This window comes from Rhinopithecus bieti, unplaced genomic scaffold, assembly GCF_001698545.2.
Source record: "Rhinopithecus bieti isolate Rb0 unplaced genomic scaffold, ASM169854v2 scaffold_19459, whole genome shotgun sequence".
Classification (NCBI taxonomy): Eukaryota; Metazoa; Chordata; class Mammalia; order Primates; family Cercopithecidae; genus Rhinopithecus; species Rhinopithecus bieti.
Window position 1 is genome coordinate 1,453,738 of NW_016809864.1, and position 24,422 is coordinate 1,478,159.

A 24,422-nucleotide genomic window follows, 5' to 3' on the forward strand; every position below is an offset into this window, starting at 1 on the left:
TATATATATATATATATACACATATACATACATGAATTAATTGTTGATTTTTGAAAAAATCAGGCCAGGCACAGTGGCTCACACCTGTAATCCCAACACTTTGGGAGGCTGAGGCGGGCAGATTGCCTGAGCTCAAGAGTTCAAGACCAGGTTGGGCAACATGGCAAAACCCCATCTCTACTAAAAATGTAAATAGCCGGGCGTGATGGTGCCCACCTGTAACCCAGCTACTTGAGAGACTGAGGCATGAGAATGGCTTGAACCTGGGAGGCAGAGGTTGCAGTGGGCCAAGGTCGTACCAGTTCACTCTAGCCTGGGCAACAAAGTGAGACTATGTCTCAAAAACAAAACAAAACAAAACATTGCAGGTGAGACTTAAGACCCCATCAGTTACCACCCTTCCTCAGATATTCCTCAGTCATCATTTGCCTTATTTTTATTTTTCTAGACCCTTCTCTGTGCAGTTGCATTTCGTACATGCGCCCAGAGCTGATGGACAGGACAGAGCCACAACCCCTTCTCCGCAATACTAAAACCCAAACAGCTCTGAAAATCAAAAGATCTCTCCTAACTCGTATGATGGCAAAACCAAAACCTGCCTTCAGCTATTTATGGGCGGGTTTATAAGAGTCATTGATGCCAGTTATTGTGAGTTTATGTTTTTGTTTCTGCAAAAATTCAGTGTTTGGTTTTAGCTGCTCAAGACCCAGCTAACAGTGTAACATAATACCTATATGTGCCCTACATGGCCTTTTACCTCCTAAAGATTCTAAATTCCAAGACATATCTGGCCATAGAGGTTTAGGTTAAGGAGTTATGTGTGGATCTGTAATTGTCTTAAGGTTTGGGCTTCCCTTAAATAAAATCATAATTCTGTATACCTTGCTGCACCTTGCTCTTTTCAGACACCACTGTAAATCAGGAATCTGTGTTAGCACTTACAGATTTCACACATTCCTTTTCATGGCTGCATAGTATTCCAAAGCTTGGCTACTTGCGTTTCTTTGGCTGAGTGATTCAGTCATCTTAGTCTTTTTCTATCGCAGGCAGTGTTGCAGTGGGCATCCTTGGCCACACCTCTCTCTGTGTGCACGAGCAGTACAAGAAGCAGAACTGCTGAGTTGCAAGGTTTTGTTTTAACAACATTGCCCAAATGTCAGAAGCACTTCCCTGTACTGTAAAATGCCTCTTCTAAACTTCATTCTTGATGGCTGCATAATAGTGCATTGTCTGAGTGTTAGTTTCCTGAGGTGGCCCTAACAAAGTCCCACAAACTGGGTGGCATAAACAGCAGAAATTGATCGTCTCAGTTCTGGAGGGTAGAAGTGCAAAATCAAGGTATTGGCAGGGCTGGTTTCCTCTGAGGGGTGTGAGGAAGACTCTGGTCCAGGCCTCCCTCCTCGGCTTCTGGTGTTTTGCTGGCAATCTTTACTACTTTTTGGCTTGTAGAGGCATCATTCCAGTCTTCCCTTCATCTTCACACGATGTTCTATCTGTGTGAAAAATCTGTGTCCAAATTTTCACTTTTTAGGAGACAGTCATACTGAATTTGGACCAAACCTAATGACCTCATCTTAACTAACTGCATCTGGAAAATGACCCCATTTCCAAACCAGATCACGTTCTGAGTCTGAGGTACTAGAGGTTAGGACTTCAACCTAAGAATTTGAAGGGGACCCAGTGAAGCCGAAACAGTTTGAATTTGCCAGATTTTACTTAATCCGCTTATACTGGCCACTTAGGTTGTTTCTAGTACATTATGAATCACCCTATGACGAACATCCTTATTAAGAAATCTTGGTCTGCATTTTCAATTGTTCGTCCAGAAACCATTCCTTAGAGTCAAAGGGACTGTCCATTTGTCAGGCTGTGAGTGGCACCTTGCCAAGTTGCCTTCCAGAAAGCAGAGTAGAGGGATGCCCACCTGGCCACACCTGGGCCCCTTGTCTTCATTCACCGGGGCTGTCAAATGACTCCTGCCCCGTGCTCCAAGCTGAAGTCCTCTGCACACGTGTGTGCGCCTCTTCCTGCATGTGCCCGGGCGTTCTTTCTATCAAGTCACTTTTTTATTTCTCATTCCTGCCAAAAGGAGAGCAAGTCTGCGGGTTAATAGCAAAGTAGAAACCATAGCTCAAAATGTCTGTTTAGGGCATGTTCTCTTGCATCTGTATAGATGAATAGAGATTTCAGAAATACTGGGCCCTCTGGGCCTCAGGCATTAAATCAATCAGTGCAATTTCACTCACAGGGCAGCTTGCCAAGCAAGCCCAAGAGAAAGTAGTGAGTTCTCTGATTTAGTTCAGTCCGTTAAGCCCATGGCAGCCTGCACCAGCCCACTACTGTGAAAGGCAGTCAAATAATGAGTACTCAGCCACTTTCGGGGGGCGGGGGCTGACTGGGGAAGGGGCTCTCTGGAACCGTTCAAATGGAGCCAACTTGATAGCTTTTTAGGGTAGTTCTGAGAGCTGGAGACAGGTAAGGAACCTGAGAAGGAAGAGCTTAATTAACGGAACTACAGAGAAAGAGGCAGCAGAGGAATCTCTCCGAGAACCAGAGGGTTTTGTGTGTGTGATGAGCAAAAGGATACAACTCGGTGCTTGAGTACTGCCGGCTAGGAACCAGCATTGAACAGCAGATGCCTAACTCAGCATGGCAAGGACCGGCTTAGCACAGAGACTAGAGAGCAGGATGCACGGAAGGATAAATTTAGCCTACGTTTCAGGGGAAAACATCGATCTCAAATGTAGTGCTGTCTTTTAAAAGAAAGTGGAAGCCTTAGGCCAGTCATTTGGGACAATTTTACTTGAACAGCTAAAAGCCCAGGAAAAACGAATGCTCATAACCAGCTCATCCTGCTAGCCTACCCGCAGGATCTTCCCTCTGCAGGAGGGCAGCTGGTGTCTGCATGGGCCTGATGGATGGTCCACCCTGCCACCCTTACCTGTTCCCAAGAAAAGTGCTGCCTTATTTTCTGGAGAGATTTGAGGTTTCTATTTCTGATCCCAAATGTTCATCTTTATGAGGAATGACGGGGGGGCCCAAACTCTGCATTTGCTTGGCTGCTGATCCAGGACACTGACATCTGATGGGTTGTATCTGTCAGAGCAAGGCCAGTGCCAGCCCCTTCTCTGTTGTCTAGAAACTGAGCAAAAGACATCAATTACTGGTGTCTGTAGATAGGGTTGTTTGTTTGTTTTTAACCAGGTCTCCTGTAGCATTCACACAGCATCCTGAGCATTGTTTCTACCTGGTCAAAGCTAAGGGCACCACTGTGTTCCCAAACAATATAGAACACCTGTCATGACGTTCCCACAATCTTGCCCATCAGGTGGTGACAGCATCTTTCCTGCAGCCTCCCTCTGACGCTACTCCCCTGTGTGAAAGGGGAAGAAAGTCCAGCCTGTCAATATTTGGGGCACTAATCATCTGCATTCGGGCGCCTGGGGTCATTGAAAGGCTGAGACGCTTCCAGGAATTCATGGCTCTAAAACTGTGAGGCTGACCGGAAAGGATCTCCAGCGAGGGTATGAAGCAAGAAACCCAAATCTCCACTCCACCCCCACCCCGCAGCCTCTGAGCGTTGTCCACTGTGTCTTGGATTCTTGGGAAGAAATGAAGTCAATGCACATAGTGATGTGGGTCCAAGTTAATAATAAATGTAGAGGAAGGAAAAAGGATGTTCAATATTTAAACACTGCAGAGCGCTGTGTTGGTTTGCCAGTTACTGCCCCCCGCCTGCTTCCTGGATGGGTTCTGTAAAATGGAGCCTTCCTTCCCCAACTCTGCAATTGGCATCTGACACCGGCGATTTACATAGAAAGGGAAATGATGCCTTTTCTAGGTAGCCCCCACCTCGCCAGCAGGACTCCTTCTCGTTTTCTCCCGGGTTCAAGCCATTCTCCTGACTCAGCCTCCCGAGTCGCTGGGACTACAGGCGCGCTCCTCGTTGCCCGGCTAGTTTTTTGTATTTTTTAGTAGAGACGGGGTTTCACCATATTAGCCAGGATGGTCTCGATCTCCTGACCTCATGATCCGCCCGTCTCGGCCTCCCAAAGTGCTGGGATTACAGGCTTGAGCCACCGCGCCCGGCCTCTGTTGCCTTTCTTGAAGGAAGAGGATGACAATGTAGAAACTAAGGTTTTTATGACCCCTGGAGCACTTGTGAGGAGTTGACAGCTTTAGGGTCATGTCCAGAGTTGCCTTCATTTTCCCAGGTTTGCTTCTTTGAAACTGTCTTGTATTTTAACATAAACGTTGTGCTTGGGTTCTTACCTCTAACAGATGAAAAAGGCTAAACAATGAAACATACAGTTGTGTTTAAGAAACATCGCTCTAAGTATACATACTAGATACGTTCCTTAAAAGTTGCCTATAATGCAGAATTCTGTGAATCAATTCCTCTTTTCTTCTTGACACACATTATAGAAAAGGAAAAGCATTCCTTTGGGGGGAGGGAAAAACATTTGGCCCCGAGACATAATAAAATCATGCTTAAGAATGCAGCAAACTTTGAAGTCTCTTAGTTAAAGGAAATCAATACTTTTATGATAAAATATTAATAATACTAAAAAAATAAGGCAAAACTACAAATGCAGAACAGCCAGGGTGATTTTTAATGTTGGACACATTAGCTTAGCATCTGTAAGGAGGAACAAAGGGAAAAGAAAGCAAACCTAACCCATTTGAGAAGTGCTTTCAGTTCCTAGTAAGTCCCTTTTTGTGGGTTTTCTGTCAAGAAGACACACACCTCCCCATAAGTGCCAACCTTATGTCCAAGCATTTTGTTGAAACTACTGATTTTGGAAATGAAAGGATGAATGTAGCTGGAGGAAGGAACACACACAGGTGTGTACACACGCACACTCCCGCACACACAAGCGCAGACAGGGCAAAGAGAAATGGAGAATTGGGGAAAGCCACTTATTTGTTTGAATACACTACTGACTGTTACCTCTGTCCCCATCCTCCATGAATTGTTCTAGTAGAGATCTTTGAGAGGGTTGGACTTAGAGTAGATTTAACCGTATGAAATGGCTGTTTCTGTAGCTCAGGTTAGTTGCATATTGGCAGTTGCATATGGTTCAAGCTCATCCATTCAACTCTATCAAAGAAATGCAAACAGAACAGTCATGTGTCTTGAATGCAATGTAATATGAGGTGTTTTAAGAATCTAGATGAAAATAACTTTGTTTTTCTCATAAACAATTTTCATATAAATCCCTTAAACCTAGATATTTAAAGTTCCTTTAGAAACGCTCTCTCGTGTCTCACTTTGTTAACTCCTAAAACCTTCAGTCATAACAGCTAATGTGAGAAGACTTTTGTTTTGTGTCGCATTCTTTTCTCCAAAGAACCGGGCCATTTCTTTTGCTACATACCCCTTTCTCTAAAGACACTTATAAAAATGAAAATCTCAGGACAGGCTTGGGGGCTCACACCTGTAATCCCAGCACTTTGGGAGGCCGAGGCGGGCGGATCACTTGAGGTCAGGAGTTCAATACCAGCCTGGCCAACATGGTGAAATCCCGTTTCTACTAAAAATACAAAAAAAAATTAGCCAGGTGTGGTGACAGTTGCCTATAATCCCAGCTGCTTGGGAGGCTGAGGTAAGAGAATCGCTTGAACCCGGGAGTTGGAGGTTATAGTGAGCTGAGCTCGTGCCATTGCACTCCAGTCAGGGTGACAGAGCGGGACTCCATCTCAAAAAAAAGGAAAAAAAAAAAAAAACCCACTGCTACAGATAATAGAAAAATCAGCCAGGCATGGTGGTGTGTACCTGTAGTCTCAGCTACTTGGGAGGCTGAGGTGGGAGGATCACCGGAGCCTGGAGAGGTCAAGAGGCTGCAGTGAGCCGGGATCATGCCACCGCACTCCAGCCTTGGCGACAGAGTAAAACCCTGTCTCCGAAAAAAAAGAAGAAAATCCCAGTGATTGCCTCACTGGGCCCAAGTTCCAGGCACCATACATTCCAGCCAAGGAATCAAAACAGCAAGTGCTGCCTGAACATGTAGATTGCATTAATGCTTTCATCCCCACAAACCCTGTAAAGTGTGGCATTGTCTGTCTGCTTTAGAGTGATGCTGCCTGAACATGTAGATTGCATTAATGCTTTCATCCCCACAAACCCTGTAAAGTGTGGCATTGTCTGTCTGCTTTAGAGTGATGCTGCCTGAACATGTAGATTGCATTAATGCTTTCATCCCCACAAACCCTGTAAAGTGTGGCATTGTCTGTCTGCTTTAGAGTGATGCTGCCTGAACATGTAGATTGCATTAATGCTTTCATCCCCACAAACCCTGTAAAGTGTGGCATTGTCTGTCTGCTTTAGAGTGATGCTGCCTGAACATGTAGATTGCATTAATGCTTTCATCCCCACAAACCCTGTAAAGTGTGGCATTGTCTGTCTGCTTTAGAGTGATGCTGCCTGAACATGTAGATTGCATTAATGCTTTCATCCCCACAAACCCTGTAAAGTGTGGCATTGTCTGTCTGCTTTAGAGTGATGCTGCCTGAACATGTAGATTGCATTAATGCTTTCATCCCCACAAACCCTGTAAAGTGTGGCATTGTCTGTCTGCTTTAGAGTGATGCTGCCTGAACATGTAGATTGCATTAATGCTTTCATCCCCACAAACCCTGTAAAGTGTGGCATTGTCTGTCTGCTTTAGAGTGATGCTGCCTGAACATGTAGATTGCATTAATGCTTTCATCCCCACAAACCCTGTAAAGTGTGGCATTGTCTGTCTGCTTTAGAGTGATGCTGCCTGAACATGTAGATTGCATTAATGCTTTCATCCCCACAAACCCTGTAAAGTGTGGCATTGTCTGTCTGCTTTAGAGTGATGCTGCCTGAACATGTAGATTGCATTAATGCTTTCATCCCCACAAACCCTGTAAAGTGTGGCATTGTCTGTCTGCTTTAGAGTGATGCTGCCTGAACATGTAGATTGCATTAATGCTTTCATCCCCACAAACCCTGTAAAGTGTGGCATTGTCTGTCTGCTTTAGAGTGATGCTGCCTGAACATGTAGATTGCATTAATGCTTTCATCCCCACAAACCCTGTAAAGTGTGGCATTGTCTGTCTGCTTTAGAGTGATGCTGCCTGAACATGTAGATTGCATTAATGCTTTCATCCCCACAAACCCTGTAAAGTGTGGCATTGTCTGTCTGCTTTAGAGTGATGCTGCCTGAACATGTAGATTGCATTAATGCTTTCATCCCCACAAACCCTGTAAAGTGTGGCATTGTCTGTCTGCTTTAGAGTGATGCTGCCTGAACATGTAGATTGCATTAATGCTTTCATCCTCACAAACCCTGTAAAGTGTGGCATTGTCTGTCTGCTTTAGAGTGACAACAGTGCTTTAGAGGACACAGGCTCGTGGGGTCAGCAGGTCCCCTGCTGTCACATGCCCAGACCCGTGGTACTCTCCTCACCACTGTATCTTGTAGCCAGAGTAAAAGTGACAGGCCTAAAGCCAAGGAGCTGTTCTTAAGGTTTCTCCCCTGCAAATAGCAGAAGTATCGTGTCCAGCCATCTGGTCGGCCATGTCCCACAGCTCTGCCAGGGCAGACGTCGACAGAGCCCTGTCCACTTAACCGCAGCTGTGGGCTTTTGAAGCTTGCTCTGTACTGATATCCACTGCGGCCTTTCTGTGGCTCTGCACATACTCCCTGATTCTATCTGACTCACATAGTTCCAGATAGTATCTTCAGTTCTCGTTGTAGATAATGTGTCATAGAACGTCATCATCTGTCGGTCTGGCCTAGCCCCAATCTGTTAAAACACATGGTAGGAGAGACTTTGGTGAGGTGGCCCAGCTGCAGAAGTTAACCACCCCACCCTGCAAAATCAGAGTCCTGGCGAACACAAGCAAATGGCATAGGACCTCAGGAATGCTGCTGTCTGCCTTGGGCGCATACTAAGTATGTGTCAACTACACGTGCCTTTTGCAGAGAATCAAGTCTAATTCCCTGGCCTCTTTGTACAGCGCCACCTCCTAGAACACGTGGAGCAGGCCGAACATGTCAGTGTAGGATACACACCGCACGGCCTCCCTGCTTCTGGCCGAAAAGGTCAAAACAGGGCTAATGGGATAAGAGACTTGCTAGGGAAGAATCTAGCACTCCTGGCCGGGCACGATGGCTCACGCCTGTAATCCCAGCACTTTGGGAGGCCAAGGCGGGTGGATCACCTGAGGTCAGGAGTTCAAGACCAACCTAGTCAACATGGTGAAACCCCGTCTCTACTAAAAATACAAAAAAATTAGTCGAGCATGGTGACACATGCCTGCAGTCCCAGCTACTTGGGAGGCTGAGGCAGGAGAATCACTTGAACCCGGGAGGTAGAGGTTGCAGTGAGCCGGATTGCGCCACTGCACTCCAGCCTGGGTGACAGAGCGAGACTCTATCTCAAAAAACAATAAATATAAAAAAAACCTAATCTGGCGCTCCTTGGCCAGCCAGAACCTTGGGGGGCCATCCTTTGCAAGCAGGGCCATAGTGACCCACACCGCTCCTGGTGCATTCCTGATTCCACTCCAGTGAGCGTCTGTGCCTGGGAGTCTCCTGGGCGTTGTCTAACCCACCTTCCTCCTGCTGCCGTTTCAGCCCTGCTGACTGCCTCTGTAGAGAGGCAGCCCAGATGGCCGCTCCCAAGCTTGCTAGTGCCTTGGCTGAGAGACTGTTGTGGAGCTCTTTGCTTGCTAATTTACAGACGGTAATACCAGTGGAAGAGGGCAGGGGCCGGGCGAGGCAGGGACTGGGTCCTTGGGAATCAAGCCCAGCCCTGGCGACCTTCAGTTCTAGAAATCCAAACCAAGGTTGCACCACTGCGAGAGATTCCAAGATCTGGTCCACCTGTGTCCCTCATGTGCCAGCCGACCCTCAGTGGCCTGGATAGGTACTCATGTAAGATGCACGCATTCCTCACATTCACACAGCTCAGATGCCCCCCTCCTGGGTAGCAAAAGAGGCATTAAGACTTGGCGCTCCCTGTGGGTGGCAGCCTGCACAGACAGACCTTCACCCATAGCTAAAACATTTCTAAGGGCACAATTAGGACACAAATGACACAGAGAGAAAGCAAGATACTGAAAGACCATTTTTTCTTTTCTGCAGGTTTTCAAGGATAGTGCTTAAAATCTGAGAGGATTTATCCATGGATAAAGAGCTATAGGCTAAAAGATTCTGCAATTTCCCAGCTATTTTTGTATGTTGGACATGTTATCTCTTGAAAAGCAACCAGAAATAAAAAGTCTTTAAGCATTGTGAGGTGCAGCCCAGTCAGTGATGTGGGGGTCGCCCGTGGTGGCGGCACGGGCTTGGCCCAGAGAGGCTGTAGGAACGTCCCTTCCCCAGGTGCCTGATGTGTAGACATGCCCCCTGGGCTGGACAGGAAGTGGCTTCTTCAGCACCAGTGCACAGGAAGAAAATCAGATATCACCATTTGGGGGCAAGTCCTTCATTGCCCCGAAAGCACAGAGTTTTGTGCACTAAAACAGTAAATCATTTGAGACTTATTAAAGGGATACTGAAAAGGGGGTCTCTGAAATACCTGAAGCTTTCCCAAACTTCAGGGTCCTAGCAGTGAGGGAGGAAACCTCTGGGAGCCCCCAAGGCTCCTGCAGGCCCTTGGAGTCACCGCCATCTGAACCCTGCCCACATGTCAGTAGATGCTTTTGTTTTTGTGTAGATTCTTAAGAGGAAACCCGGACAAGGACCCAGGCCTCACCTGGCCCATGTGGGTGTGCTGTTGCTAGACCTGAATCTGAACCCTGCTTCCTCAGCCCCCAACACGTGCTCTTTGAGCAGCCGTGGGTAGTTTGGGCCCTGTGCCCTGTCTTCCTAAGGTGGCCTTCCTAGGGTAGCCCTCTAGTGAGTAGCTCTTAGCCCCCGCCTGCACTCGGGCATTGCTGTCATCTTGCTGGGGGTAGGATCCAGAGCCACTTCTTAAGTCAAAAGCACGAACAAGAAGGTTCTATGTCACCTGCAGATCTTTCTAGTAAGCCGCAGTCTGTCCAGAGCCACCAGCAGCTGAAGTCCCAGACTTAGTCACCTCCCAGCCCCCCATCTCTCGCCCCAGGGACCTGGCAGGCTGCACTGAGAGGTGAAAGGGCAGATCCAAGGAAGGAGCTGGCGAGGGGAGAAATAAGGCCATGCACACTTTTGCTGTCTTCAGTTTGTGTGCGAGGTCACAGGGCCGATTGATTTTTTTTACTGTTTCCCAGCATCATGATGGGTGGTGAGAAAATATGAACACTGCATCGTCAGAAACCTGAGCCACAGCCTCGGAATGAATTTGCTAATGAAAGGCAAGCTCAGGGCACCCATGCCTCATGGTCCTCATTCACGGCAGAGACTGTGGAAAATGCATGGGTTGCTTCTCCTGAATCAGCCCTCAGCGGGTTTTATGTTATGCTTTGCAATCTGCAACAACCATAAATAAGTGTAGGTTTTCCTTAGGGCAGGCAGCTCTCCTGTCCAAATCTTAGAGCTTTTTCCTAAAAGAGGTCTATTGAAAACTGGACTTCTTTGACACACCTCTAACTGAGACTTAAATGTCTTAGTCTCACACCTCAGACTCAAAAGCCACCCATCTCCAGAGTTTGGTCAAGGAGGCCCCAAGGTATGACAGACACCGTGGGTTTAAAAACAGAGGCTGGAGACCGGGTGCAGTGGCTCACGCCTATAATCCCAGAACTTTGGGAGGCTGAGGGAAGAGGATCACTTGTCAAGAGTTCGAGGCCAGCCTGGCCAACATGGTGGCCCGTCTCTACTAAAAATACAAAAATTAGCTGGTCATGATGGTGCACGCCTGTAGTCCCAGCTACCCGGGAGGCTGAGACAGGAGAATCGCTTGAACCTGGGAGGCGGAGGTTACAGGGATCCAAGATTGTGCCACTGCACTCCAGCCTGGGTGACAGGGCGAGACTAAATAGTGAAACTCCAATTTATACATGAGATGACAGAGCTCAGAAAAAAAAAAAAAAAAAGGCTGGAGACCCCTCTGGTTGCATACAAACGGCTTGGCTTGGCTGGCTTGGGGTTACCCACTTCTTAATTTTCAAAAGGAGTATGAATGAAGCTGTCAACATTTTCAAAATCAGGAGGCGTTATGTCAAAATCCAGATACCCAGCTTCTCTTGAAGAACTGGAGACTATGACCATACTGAGGTCCATGTTCTCATGCAACAGCAGTTAGAAGCTGGGATCTGCGCTTTCTGGTTTGCCCCAGTCTGTACCAGTCCCTGCCATCTCCCTGACACAAAAGCTGAATGTCCCATGGACTGCATGTATTAGCATGCCTGCACTGTTATTTTAATAGAAGAGAATGGTTTCTCAGTGTGCATGTGTCTATTAAATAAGGGGAAACAGATGACAGATAGGACCACCAGCGTTTTACTTCCAGCCCCTCATTACATTACCCGGCTGGCCAGCCTTGCCCTGTCTGTGATTTTCAAAAGTGGGATCCACGGAAGTGTCTAGAAAGGGGAGGGGAAGCTCCTCCTTGGTAAGGCACCATGCCGGCCTGGGCAGTTCCATTTTCATCTCATGTATAAATTGGAGTTTCACTATTTAGAAAAAATGTTTGAAAAGGGCTGTCATAGGGCATTATCTTTGCAGAATGAGGTTCCATCTGCAGTCAGGCAGGTGTATCTCCCAGGAAGCTGCTTTTAAAGACATGCCCCAGGAGGGTTTCATGGGACAGAAACCTGCGGGTGAATTGGTGTGTCATGTAGGTCACCTGTTTTTTTGCCTGTGGTCTTAGCTCCTAGGAAGCTCAGAGTTAAATGGTGACATTAGCTTCCTGTAGCTTGAAGTCTTTCTGATATAACTTTTCATCCTTTATTGTTCAGCTCTTATTTACTTTTTGTTTTAGTAGCTTTCAGTATTTAGTATCTATGGCATTTAGGCTTGGGTTTTAAAATATAAGCCATCTCAAACCCTTCCTGGAAACAGATAGTATGTAAGTACATCTGTAGGGGATGAGACTGCAGGGTGAGGTTAGTGCTTTTGAGTAGAGTGGAGAATCCCCAAATTGAATTCAGAGCCGACTGGGTTCCTTCCCTTTCAGTTCCCTGAAAGGTCCCTGTGGAATCCCCTGTAAGCTCAGGTAGTTTTCACATCTTCCAAGGGTAGATTTTTTTTTTAAGCCTGAAATAGTTGCACTTTAGTCACATGGCCAATATCCTCAGAGTAATTACCATATACATGAAGCAGAAGTATACACCAACTCCACACGACAGAGCCACAGAGGTCGGGGGGGTTGGGGAAGAGGCGCGGGGCCTCCATGGGCTCCCGTTGGGGGATTACCAGAAACCAAATTTGGAAGCAAGCCCTTACTAGTTTTGGTGCCTCGCTACGACACTAGACGCCCCTCACCAAATCAACAGCCATTTAAGTTCTTTTCATAGGGACCATTCCCATTGCACATTCCTGAATCTTAAAACATTGTTGGAGAAGATCGTTGTGGTAATCTCTGTGGCCAGGGTATGAACCCAGACAAAAACCAGTCCCATCTCTGGTTTCCTACCCAAAAATCCACTTGCACCACATGGGAAACGAGTGACAAGTGTTTCCTAAGATTTGAGGGGTCAATGGAACGCGTCACCTCCCCACCTCACTTGCCCTTCCCTTTTTTCCTTCAACCCACCACACTAGATTTCACCCAGCAGGGAAGGGCAGCTTTCTCTGTACCAGAAACACCTAAGGAGCACCTAAGCCCGTCCCCCTTGTCCCTAGGGGGAGCTTAACTACATCCCGTCATTAACAAAGTTTTTTCGCAGCTGTATCAGTTAAGATGAAGTTCAACGACCATAATAAAGATAAATTAAAAGGGAAGTTTTTTAATTCCCTCTTAGGTAAAAGAAGCCTTTAGTCAAGAGCACACAAAGGCGTCAGGGGACCCAAGCCCCCTTCCTTTTCAATGTTCTGCTGTCCCTTATGTGGTGATTCATCCCGCTCATAGCTCAGGTAAGCTGCTGGAGTTCCAGCCATCACATCCATTTTCCAGGAAAGCAGAATGGAGGAGGGTATACCCCGCTTTCCTTTTGAAGAGCTTTCCAGGAAACCCACATCCACATTCCATTTCTATTCTCACTGGTCACAACTAGTCACTTGACCCACGCCTAGCCTCTGGCTTCTGGAATTGCAGCCGAAAGGGAGAATGGTTAGTGACAAGACAGCTTAACAATATCCAAGGGAACCCTGTCCGGCCGGTGCGCGGTGGCCTCAAGCCTGTAACCCAGCACATTTGGAGCCGAACGTGGGTGATCACGAGGTCAGGAATCGAGACCATCCTGGTCTACACGGTGAAACCCGTCTCATTAAAAAATACAAAAACTAGCCGGCGAGATGGCGGCCCGCCTGTAGCCCAGCTACTCGGGAGCTGAGGCAGGAGAATGCGTAAACCCGGGAGGCCGAGCTTGCAGTGAGCCGAGATCGCGCCACTGCACTCCAGCCTGGGCGACAGAAGCGATGACTCCGTCTCAAAAAAAAAAAAAAAAAAAAATTTTCATTTTTTTTAAGCCTTCCCAACAAAGTGAACAAAACCCTCTTAACCCAGAGGATTCCAGGTGCTAGCTATTAATGTAATGATCATCATCACACTAAATACCTAAACATCTTTGCAGTCACATTTCTTATGCCCTGCTTAGGTAGGCCAACTCCTACACACCCATCAAGGCCCCAAGGCTGGAGAGAGCTGCTGCAGAAGCACGGGGGAGAGAACAGTTAACTCCACCCTATGCAAAGACTCCTCCCAGGCTAATGCTGAGCTGTGTGAGCTATGAAGAATGGGGCAGAGGTTTGTAAAGACAGAAAAGAAGCAAAAGAGAACTCCAGACTGAGGAAACAACCTAATAAAGGTTGAAAGCAAGTGGTTCGTGTTAGGAGATCTGAGGACCAAGCTAGGCTGCTGGAGGCAGATAACCATATTTCTACATCCCCACTCCCCCTACACGCACCCAGTGATTCTGGGGTTGTAGGAGGGCCTTGACTCAAAAGGTCTCTGGGGGTTCCAACTTCTCTGAGTCCTGTGGATTTGACCAACAATCTAGGCATAAAAAGCAGAGATTATCAACTCAAATGCCCACACGGCCAGGCAAGTTGCAAGAGCAGGGAACCAGCTCTGCTGGTCTCCCTCCCGGTGCAGTCCTGCAGGAATGGGGCCCCATAAAGCCAGATCTTTTCATTTTTTAAGAAACCAGAAATCCAGGTCTGTGCGTAAAAGCTCCCAACGTGTCCATGGTGGTACCTCCAACAAACACACATATAACGTAAATAAGCAAAGCAAAACTCGTGTGCAAGACCCTGGGCTGCCGCTGGCCGGCTCTGAATCTTGAATCACATGGTAAAGTGATTATTGGTGGGGAAAGCTTAAAGACCCATAGAAGAGGAGGAGAGGGGCGTGTCCAAGGTCTCAATGTCAGTTTGGACAGAGCTTGGACTCAAACCTGGGGTTCTGACTGCAAGCCCAGCTTTCCTTCTATCAGTGGGCCTAAAAATAGAAGACTGACCTTTTTGTGGTATTTTAGTGCTTCACAAATGCCAGAGCGTTATTCATTAGTTCATCTTCCCAGAATAACTGGTAGAACACAGCCAGAGGGCAACAGCAAGACTCTGGGCTGCCCCCCATGAAACTTGGGGGCTCCTGGGAAGTGGGGGATGTGTCTCACCGTAGGCATAGGTCCCCCTGCTGTCGGAGTGGCCTGCCTGGCCCTACTCTTGTTGAGTCCAGGGGAGAGAGCTTCAGAGAGCAGAACACATCTCAGGAGGATGATAGGATCGGGAACTTGAGTCTGTCCAGTTCCCGGGCAGCTTGTGTTTGTTCCATCATCCTCCCTTTTTTTTTTTTTTTTCTTTTGGTTTAAAATAAGGTTTATAATAGGAGTCTTGAAAAATTCAGGCAAGCACAAAAAATAACAATTCGCTGCAGTATGACTACCTGGTTCTCTCACTGCGTCAGCTTCAATCCTTCCAGTCTGCTTTCTCTGCTCTGGACAAGGGAGAAAGAGAGCATGAATTTTTTTACAAGAGCGGGAACATATGGGGCATGCTTTTTCTAACCTTTTTTCATTGACTCCATCTTGAGCATTTCCCCCGACGCCTAATCTTCTCTTACCAGCATCTTGGTTGGCAGCAGGAAATTTCATCATCTGGATGGATTAGAATTCACTTAGCCTTTCCCCAATTGTTGGACATACCAGCTGTCTTCTGTCCTCTGTTGTACACACCAATATGCTGAATATCCTTGTAGAATATCCTTGTAGAAATGCATGTGGTTCCACCCAGTGTCGTCTGCAGCATGGAAAACCATGCTGCAGGTGTGGAATTGGTCAGATGCTGTGAAAGTCCATACAGCCTCTGATACACGTTTTGCAGGCTGTCGTTGAAGCATACCCAGAGAGAACCAAGACTGTTATCACTGGAGAGGATCTCAGGGAGACCTGTTTGCCTGCACCCTTGTTGCACGATCTCTGGCTTGTCTGTGTGTTTGCACTTACTTGGCAGCCCATGTGTGTTTGATTCATGTACCAAAAGCCTCTGGCACCTCCGCCAAAACTAGTTCATCAAGAACTGCTTGGCTGGGGTGAAGCGGGAACCAGAGGACAGGGCGCTCTGGCCATGGGCGTCCATCCTAAATTCTGCCCAGTGCCCTCCTGATTCTCTGATGTGTTGCCACCTTGATTTGGGGAAAAGCCCCTTGAAATTGCAGGTGAGGGGGCCTTGGGCATCCAGCAAAATAAAGAAAAAAAAAGACAAAACTCACTGTGGCTTTCTGGTCTCAGTGCCGCTGGCAAAGGGAGAGAGAGTGGAAAGGAGGGAAGTGGAATTTGTAGTAGCAGCAGGTGAGGGAGAGATGTGTTCAGTTACCTCTGCTCAGCTAGACCTTGCAAATGGGTGGGATCAGAGGTTGGTGATTTTTTTTTTTTTTTTTTCTGTTTAACTCAGTGCATGCAGATTTTACTGCCAAGCTATAACTTGATCCCAACCCATTCCCAAAATAAAAGAATTTAAGCATCCTGACTGCAGTGCCAGCTTCTCATCTGCTACCCTACATGTCCCACTGCAGATGTCTTTTGATAATAAACCAGGTGTATGATGCTGTGATAAACCATGGCTTTAAAGAGGGCAGGAGAAAAGACGTGTCTTCTTCTAATGGGCCTTTGACCACTTTGGCAACAGCCGTGTCGTTGATCCATTCCGGCCGGGGCCGTTGTCGGGAGCATCCAAGGTGTAATCCCAACTCTGTTACGACCCTGGCTGGTCCTCTGTTCATGGCTGTGATAAATAGGTGGCTCGGGAAAAGCCATCTTGACATTTTGATTTGTTAAGGGGTAATTCATTTTCGAGGCAAGTAAACAGCTTGTAAACTGGGGGGGTTTACCGCTCTAAGTGATTAAGAAGTGAGCAGCTATAAAACTGGTTCCACGAGGCTGCGGCTGAGTGTCCCCAAGGAATCTTCCTGCCCAGTGTTTGGATTTGCTGGATGTTTGCCGTAGTTCATCTGAGCGGGCCCCCGACACACACACACAATATATCACATTGTGCCTCTTCCTGAGAACTCAAGCTACATTCATCCTGCCTTTCTCTCCACAAGCAGACCTCTGCGGTAGGTGCGGGCAGGAAATACCCTCCATGCAAGAGGAGCTGGTGCTCAGGATGGCCGCCTCGGTTGGAGACATACCCTGCTCCCACTGGGCCCCATCCACTTGCCATTATAGTCAGTGCTTGTTACGTCACCCCCAAAACCCAACTAGGGGTATAAATAGGGCCCCTGCCTTTTAAGGAGCTGATCTTTAGATGAAAACAGCTTCACATGAACCTGAGTGCAAATAGCCCCTCCCTGATGGCCAGGAGAAGAGTCCTGCTAAGCCCTAAGCTGGGGAGACAGAGCCACAGGTCCCATCTGTAGCTGAAAGGAAGGAGGCTGAGGGACGTCAGGGACTTGCCCAAGGTCCCACAGGTGGAAAGTGAGCAGAGGAGGGTTAAATACCAGACTTCCCTGGTGCCATAACCTGGATGTCATCCCGTGCACCAGATGGGCACACTGCTTCTGTCCAGAGCCAGGTAACCTGGCAAAAAAGCCTTTTAGGCTTTGCAGGCCATGTGGTCGCTATGGCAGCTGCTCAACTCTGCCTCTGATGGAGAAGACAGCCATAGTCTGTGTAAACAAAGGACCGTGGCTTGTTCCAGTAAAACTTTACTTATTAAGCAGGCAGCAGGTTGTAGGATGCCAACTCCTGCTAACACCCTGCAGCCTTCCTGAGTTTCGAGAAAGGTGAGGTCAGGGCCAGGAGGGCCTTCTGGAAGTGGTGTCAGTGGAGAGCTGGACTGTGCAAGGTTAAGGCAGGGCGGGTGGCATGAATGGGGTCCGGGGCTGGCTGTGGTGAATGCATTCGCTTGAGGAGTGGCTAGTCTTGTGGGAATGACCAGGAGGGTTGAGATCCTCTCTCTCAGCTGGAAGAAGGACTCGCCCCCCACCCCACCCCACCCCGCATATCTCCACCGCAGTCTGGGGTTGCTTCTGTACTACGAAGCACCATCACCATGGGTCCTGCTCAGCTCCTAAGGGCTGAAGTCGTGGCCTGCAGAAAAGCAAATGTCCACCAGAAGAGGGGCTCCTGGGCCGGGTAAAAGGGGCTTTGATTGATCGTAAAGAACACATGAGCCAAGTGTGGTGGCTCACACCTATAATCCCAGAGATTCAGGAGGCCGAAGCAGGAAGATCACTTGAGTCCAGAAGTTCAAGACCAGTCTGGGCAATATAGTGGGACCCCCATCTCTACAGAAAAAAAAATTAGTTGGGTGTGGTGGCACATCCCTGTAGTCCCAGCCGCTCGGGAGGCTGAGGCGGGAAGATCACTTGAGCCTGGGAGCTCAAGGCTGCAGCAAGCTGAGATCACACCACTGCACTACAGGCTGGGCAACAGGGTGAAACCCTATCTCAAAAAAACATAAAGAACAAACATGTATACTGAGCTGTCACCATATGCCACACCCTGTGCTGGAGTGTGATAATAGTTCTCTCATTTTATTCCCACAATAGTGGGAGTAGGTAATGTTACCTCCAGGTTGTGGCTGGGGAAGACTCAAAAGAAACACTGTAGCTGTTCATGTGTCTGGTGCTTCTGTGTGGGAAACAGGGGTGCACCCAGGTCTGAGTGTCTCCAAATGAGGCTTGTCCATCCCCGCTGGGTCAGTTTACCGCAGAAACATGCGGGCACACTCCACCTCCAGGTCCTGGAGATGCTGAGGGCCATTTGAGACCGTCATCACTAGCTGTTTGTCAGAGCTTTCATTGTTCCTGATCCTGACTTCCCCAGAACCTGAAGGGCAGAGCAAATTCTCTGGAAGGAGAGTCCAGGGCACTCTCCTCCTGCCCGGATATGACTTCAGAGCGTAGGTCCAGTGCCCTTCCTTGAGCACCATCAGCAGAGACCTGAGACTCTACCGGGAGGGCTTGTAGCATCCCTGGGTGAACTTGCCACGAGGCTGCATGTCCCTCTTCAGAGGCACAGCTGGCACGCTGCTGAGCCTGTATCAGGCACTCGGATTTACGACTCACAGCCCCACACTCAGCTCTGTGGCTGGTTGTACTCTTTTCCTTGAAATAAACTTTTCTTTGAAATAGATTCAAAATGTGGCTGGGTCAGGGCCATGACCAGTGAGGTCAGCCTGTTCCAGGGAACAGAGCAGGACTTTCAAGGAACTGAGGTTGAGCTGTTCAGTGGAACCGTGACATGGAGGCCCCCAGGCCTGCTCTTTGCTTCCACTTGGTCACCTGGTACTTTGTCTTGCAGGCTTCGCCGTGGCCCAGTGCATAAACCAGCACAGCTCCCCGTCCCTGTCCTCGCAGTCGCCACCGTCTGCCAGCGGGAGCCCCAGCGGCAGCGGGAGCACCAGCCACTGCGACTCGGGAGGCACCAGCTCGTCCTCCACCCCCTCCACAGCCCAGAGCCCAGCAGGTACTGGCCATGTGACTCAGTGATATGGGGACACTGGGAGAACCCCGCGATCCCTCGCCATGACCAAAACCCCTGACCTCCAGGTCCTCCTTGTCACAGCACTTGAAGGATGCTGCCACTGAGGTGATCTGTACCTGAAGCCTCTAGAGACTCCTCTAACTTGATGTTCCCTCCCGGGCTGGGTCAGCTCCCAGATGGGGAAGAATTGCTTCTTTTTCAGGCCAGTCCCCACCGAAGCTGTCACTGACTGCAGAGCCGATGGGCAGCAGGCCTGCTGCACCTAAACCCACCCCATCACCACCTTCACAGTCTTAGGTGTCACAAGGAGGGGTCTCCCGAGGGGATTGTTTGCAGTCTGGGAAAAGAATCGTGTTCCTGCTAATTTTTTTTTTTCCTGTGTAACATACCAGTTTTGTCCTTAAATGTAGCGTGGTCCGGTTGTCCGAGTAGGCATGCACTTTGCCACTCTTTGGTAGGATGTGATGGAGTCGTATCCTGCCATCCTTCAACTTACTCCACTTCAGACATGGCACAGAGGGAAACCGGGAGTGAATGGGAGCCCCTGGAGTCAGCCTGGAATGGGACATGCCCCGGCTCCTCGTTCTCGGCTGCCGTGAGCTATTCACTGCATGAAATGTGGGGGAGTACAGACACCAGGCCTCTGGAACAACATGGCCCCAAATTGTAGCCAGAGGAGCAGAGATGAGCATCCATGGCCTTGAGCCAGCGGGATGTTCTGTGCCCCAGGAGCATCCCGCCACCATGGGTCTAGGGGGTCACACCAACTGCCTGCACCTCTGACTGGGGACCCTCAGTATCCTTCATTGTTGCTGCAAGTTCCCCTCCAGAGCCCTCACTCATCATATTTCAGGGGCACCTGGCACAACTCTCATTAAGTTCTGGATTGATGGATCATGGCAGGAGGACACGGGCCACTGCAGAGCCAGGGAGGTCGAGGGCCCTTGGTCACCATCCTCTCAGCACCAGGAGCCAAGATCTCCCTGGGCACCTACACCTGTCTCTCTCTGGCACTTCCAGCTTTTGCCTTTCCAGTTCATGCTGTGGCTCAGAGTACCCCAACCCACCTGTGTCTCTCCCATCCACACACAACGTTACCTCCATTTCCTATTGACTTTACAAGGCCCAGGCAGGAAGGTCACCCCACAGCCACCTTACTGAGAGATCCTCTTCCACTCGGCACCTGCTCTAGGATATGACCACCCCTTGTGAGCTATTTCTGAGCCCAATTTAAGGTTGGCTGCACATCCAAGCAGATGCCACCACTGTTGCCAGGCTTGTAGCTGGGAGATTCCGGCAGAGCTTCTTTCAGAAACTAAGGCGCGTCCTCAGTAGCCCTCTTGATCCCGGTTTCATGCTTGCTCAGGGGTGGGCGTGCAGGGTTGTGTGTTCATGTGCCTGTGTGCGCATCCACCCCCTGCCTGCGTGTGCGCACTTCTGTGTCTGCATGGGCACCCCAACGCACGTATTTACCATTGCACTGGGAATGAAAGCTTCCTTCACCTTGTAGCTGTAGTCACCTTTCTGTCATTTTTAAGAACGTACAGCCAACAGCTAAGTGAGCAAAGAGCCATACACTTCTTTGCCTAAAGTTAAAACAAGCAAAGACCCACAGTATCAAAAATGATCAAAAATGGACCTTCTGTATATGGATGCCCACCTGAATGTGACCCCTGAGGCTTCAACTCTGCACTTTCCCAGGGCCTGGTGTCTGCAGCGTGTGCTAGTTTCTTTTTTCTTGGCCTCCGTCAGCCCCTCTGTCCCTACCCCCACCATCCCCTGCGTGGTACCAGCGCCGTGTCTTCTCATCTCAGAAATCCAGTGGCTCTTAGCCTGGCTGTCAGGTGGCCAGTCAGTCCCAGTCGGTAAGTGAGAGTCAGGACCTCCGAGGTGTCTGCTCCCATTTGGTGCGTCCCCAGCAGGCCTGCGGAGACGCGTGTGTAGGTCCCCATTCTTTATGCAGCATGACAGTAAAAGCCTAAGGCCCAGCCTGCCTGTCCGGCTCTGCAGACACTGAGATAACTCACCTGATGAAGGGCCAGGCCCGGCGGGCAGCCTGGGCTTTACTCTTATGGATGCCTCAGGACGCAGCTATTGATCCCTGGCAGGAGAGCACATCAGAGCCCACAAGCTCCTCCCTGTCTTGAGGCCAGACTTCCAGGCCAGCCTGCAATCTCCCTCCCAGTCCACCCAGAACAAAGCATATGGACTTTCCATGTTCCTTGTAGGAATGGGTCTAACCAGATGGTTCCAACATCTGCCTGCTGTTCCACCAAGACACAGAGGAGAGAAAGCCAAGGGCAGGAGAAGGGAGACAGCTTTGTTGGGATGGGAGCCCTTCTGCCAGTTGCCTGATTTGACATCAGCTCAGAGTGCGGCCCAGCATTCAGGCTTCTGATGAGAGAAGGTCGCCCTGCATGGCTCACTCACCCTATTTTCCACCCACCAGGGACCTGGCCCTGATCCACCAGGGATGACATCCTTGAAGGGCCAGCCAGGCAGCGGGGTGGGCCAGGACCTCTCCTCCAAGCTCATTCATCCTAACCGCCCACTGCCATCAGCCTAGACAGCAGAAGACAGCTGCAGCCCCCACAAGGGGCAGCTTGTCCTCAAAGTGGTTTTTGAGGGCACAGTGCTAAGTCAGAAGCATTCCCATCTCTGTGATTATGGAGCCTCCCAGAGTCCGGGAAGCTCCCCCTTGTAGAGAGCGGCTGCCAGACCCTCTGAAGTCAGAACTAGCAAACCCCAGTGGCTTCTTTGCCATTGATTTGTTTTTTCATTTTTTTTTTTTTTGTTTTTTTGAGACAGAGTCTTGCTCAGTTGCCCAGGCTGAAATGCAGTGTCGCAATCTTGGCTCACTGCAACCTCCACCTCCCAGATTCAAGCAATTCTCACCTCAGCCTCCTGAGTCGCTGGGATTACAGATGCGCACCACCATGCCCAACTAATTTTTGCGTTTTTAGTACAGATGGGGTTTCACCATGTTGGCCAGGCTGGTCTTGAACTACTGACCTCGAGTGATCCACCCACCTCGACCTCCCAAAGTGCTGGGATTACAGGCATGAGCCATCACACTTGGCCCTCCTTTGCCATTGAAAGCACACTTTGCATGGCCAGGTGTTTGGTTCGGAAAGTACACAAGATATGCCATCCCCCGAGTGATGAGACAGGCCCAGTTTTCCATAGTTCCAACCCACGGTTTTGAACACTTGAATTGTTCAAGCAAGTTGTTGAAAGCTGGGAGTGACCTTCATGCTGTTTTGACAGTTGGTGTGGCCCAGGCACCCACCAATCAGCATGGGCTCCTGCTGTAGCCACAGCAGGGCCTTCTCAGTGTGCACCTGCTATGTGGCATCCCAGGTGGACACTCCTGAAATTGAGCCCCCTTATGCCAGACACCGTGCTTGTAGGCACTTCACAGATGTCCCCTTGTTAAATCCTGCCACGCTCCACCTCACACTGTACAGTAGAAAACACAGGGGCCCAGAAAGGCTGTGCAACTTGGCCCAGAGGATGCAGCTAGCCAGCAGAGGAGCCAGGATCTGAAGCCTAGCCTTGGCAACCCTAAAGCCCATGCCCACCTTCTGAAACAGCTAGCAGAATATCTGATGCGGTTTCCAAGACTGTCTCAGGCACCTCCAGGGTGTCCCAGAGACCCAGGCTCCAGTCTGGATCCTGGTTGGAGGCAGCCCATGAAATGTGTTTCTCCTTCCAACATGGATGGCCGCTCTAGGGCCCAAGTGAAAAGTCACAGCCCCACTCGTGAAGGCCTGCTAACATGTGCAGTCCCAGCCGTAGAAGGCTGGGTGGTGTGAACCCCTGTGGGAGGAAGGCTTGGGGCTTTCTTAAAATCAGTAGCAAAGTGGACCCCAGGGAGCCCACGTGGGTTCATCCCACATGAGGCAGTGAAACAAGCTGATGCTCAATTGGGTTTTCTGCCTCCACCCTGTGTCTAGCTCAGGGGACTTTAGGTTTCCTGCCTGGGGTTGAAAACTCCCCACATTTATCCCAAACATGTTCTCACCTTCCTGTGGGGACCTCAGCCTCGCTCCCAGGATTTAGGCTCAGGCTGTCCTCTTGGTTTTGTGGACTTGAGACCTGATCCAAGAGGTCTCTCCACCCACCCGGCCCACACGTGGCCTTCCATCCTCTTAGTGGCTCATCTCCCTGGATCTTATCTTCCCTGGGTTTGGGCATTCCACTCCCTGTCTCACTGAACTATTTTTTTCTAAGCAAACAGGATTAGGATAAGTCCCTACAGTGCACAGCATTCGGGATACAATGTGGCAAAAAGCATGATCTTGCAGGCAGGCGGGGTGGCCTATCAGGTGGCCACCCAGAAGCACGTGCAGTTACAAACTGTGACAAAGGAAAGGTGCAGTAGGTTCCGACAGCTGACACAGAACAGCTGCAGGAGGCTCCCAGAGGTGGCATCGCTGGAGATGACAGCCAGGGGACGAGGGATTGGCAAGGCCCTGGTCCATGAGGAAAGTGGCCTTTGGGTCTCACATGAGTCCACCAGGGCCCGAAACCACAATCTCCTGGAGACCAGTGGATTCCTTTTGCCCATCTCCCTGGGGTCTGCCTGTACTTTCTGTCTTCCCAAATGCAGACGGGCTATGGGCAGGGGAAGGACACCTTTGAGGAATAGTCCCCATGCCCATCAGGGCCATAGCCTATGGCCCAGTGATAGCTTCAAGCCCAGCACAGGCGAGGGACTCTCAGCCGGAAGGGGACAGCCCCAAGGGGTCACTGGCTCCCTGGTCACCCGGAGGCTCCCTCTGTGTGCAGCACCTGCCTCTGAGCCTCCTTCGCACACCAGAGGCAGAGCTATGGGTGCCCTGGAGTGGCTCTTTCAGTGCTGGCCCCAGACCAAAGGGAGAGTCGACACTGAACTCCCTGATGACCCAAGTAACTGTGCCCCAGGGCACTTTAATGGCCAGTCCTTTCGAGAAGTGCGGTGAGATCCTCCAGTGCTCTGTGGGGAGAGCCCCACACCCTCCCCACGACATGTCCAGGAGCCAGGCGTCTTGTCACCCACACATCCAGCAGAGCTAGCCTGGCAGGCCTCAGCCAGCCCCTAGTGAGAAAATTGCAGGGTTGGAATCAGCATTTTTTCCCCTTAAACATTTTATGGTTTTGAGAAGCTGAACTTGCAAAGAATATACAGCGGGAAAGTGAAAAACTACCCAATTTTAGAACCACATGTAGGGCCACAGGAAAACATTAGAAATATCTTCTGGGATACCACTGTGCACCCACACAGTAACACTTCTGCACACACACAGTCACACATGCCAATGCGCATGTTCATACAGCCACACTTACAAATGTGCATGCGTAGTCACACTCCCACACACACACATGCCAGTACATATACACACTCACACATACAAATGTGCATGTATAGTCACGCACAGTCACATGCCAGTAC

The 24,422-nt window shown here is 49.5% G+C and overlaps 1 protein-coding gene across 8 annotated transcripts in view; it reads left to right on the forward strand.

Moving 5' to 3' along the window:
• Positions 1 to 24,422, forward strand: part of CLEC16A (C-type lectin domain containing 16A) — a 238,974-nt gene that overhangs the window by 204,001 nt on the left and 10,551 nt on the right. For 5 of the 8 annotated variants that reach the window (XM_017890666.1, XM_017890668.1, XM_017890670.1 and 2 more), the window contains one exon: positions 18,806 to 18,970. The exons of 1 other annotated variant lie outside the window; for it this stretch is intronic. In XM_017890666.1, coding sequence (XP_017746155.1) covers positions 18,806 to 18,970 — 165 coding nt within the window. Of the gene's footprint in view, positions 1 to 8,609; positions 8,719 to 9,119; positions 9,277 to 18,805; positions 18,971 to 24,422 lie in introns of those variants that run through there. 2 more of the 8 variants (XM_017890672.1, XM_017890674.1) reach the window with 2 other exon arrangements.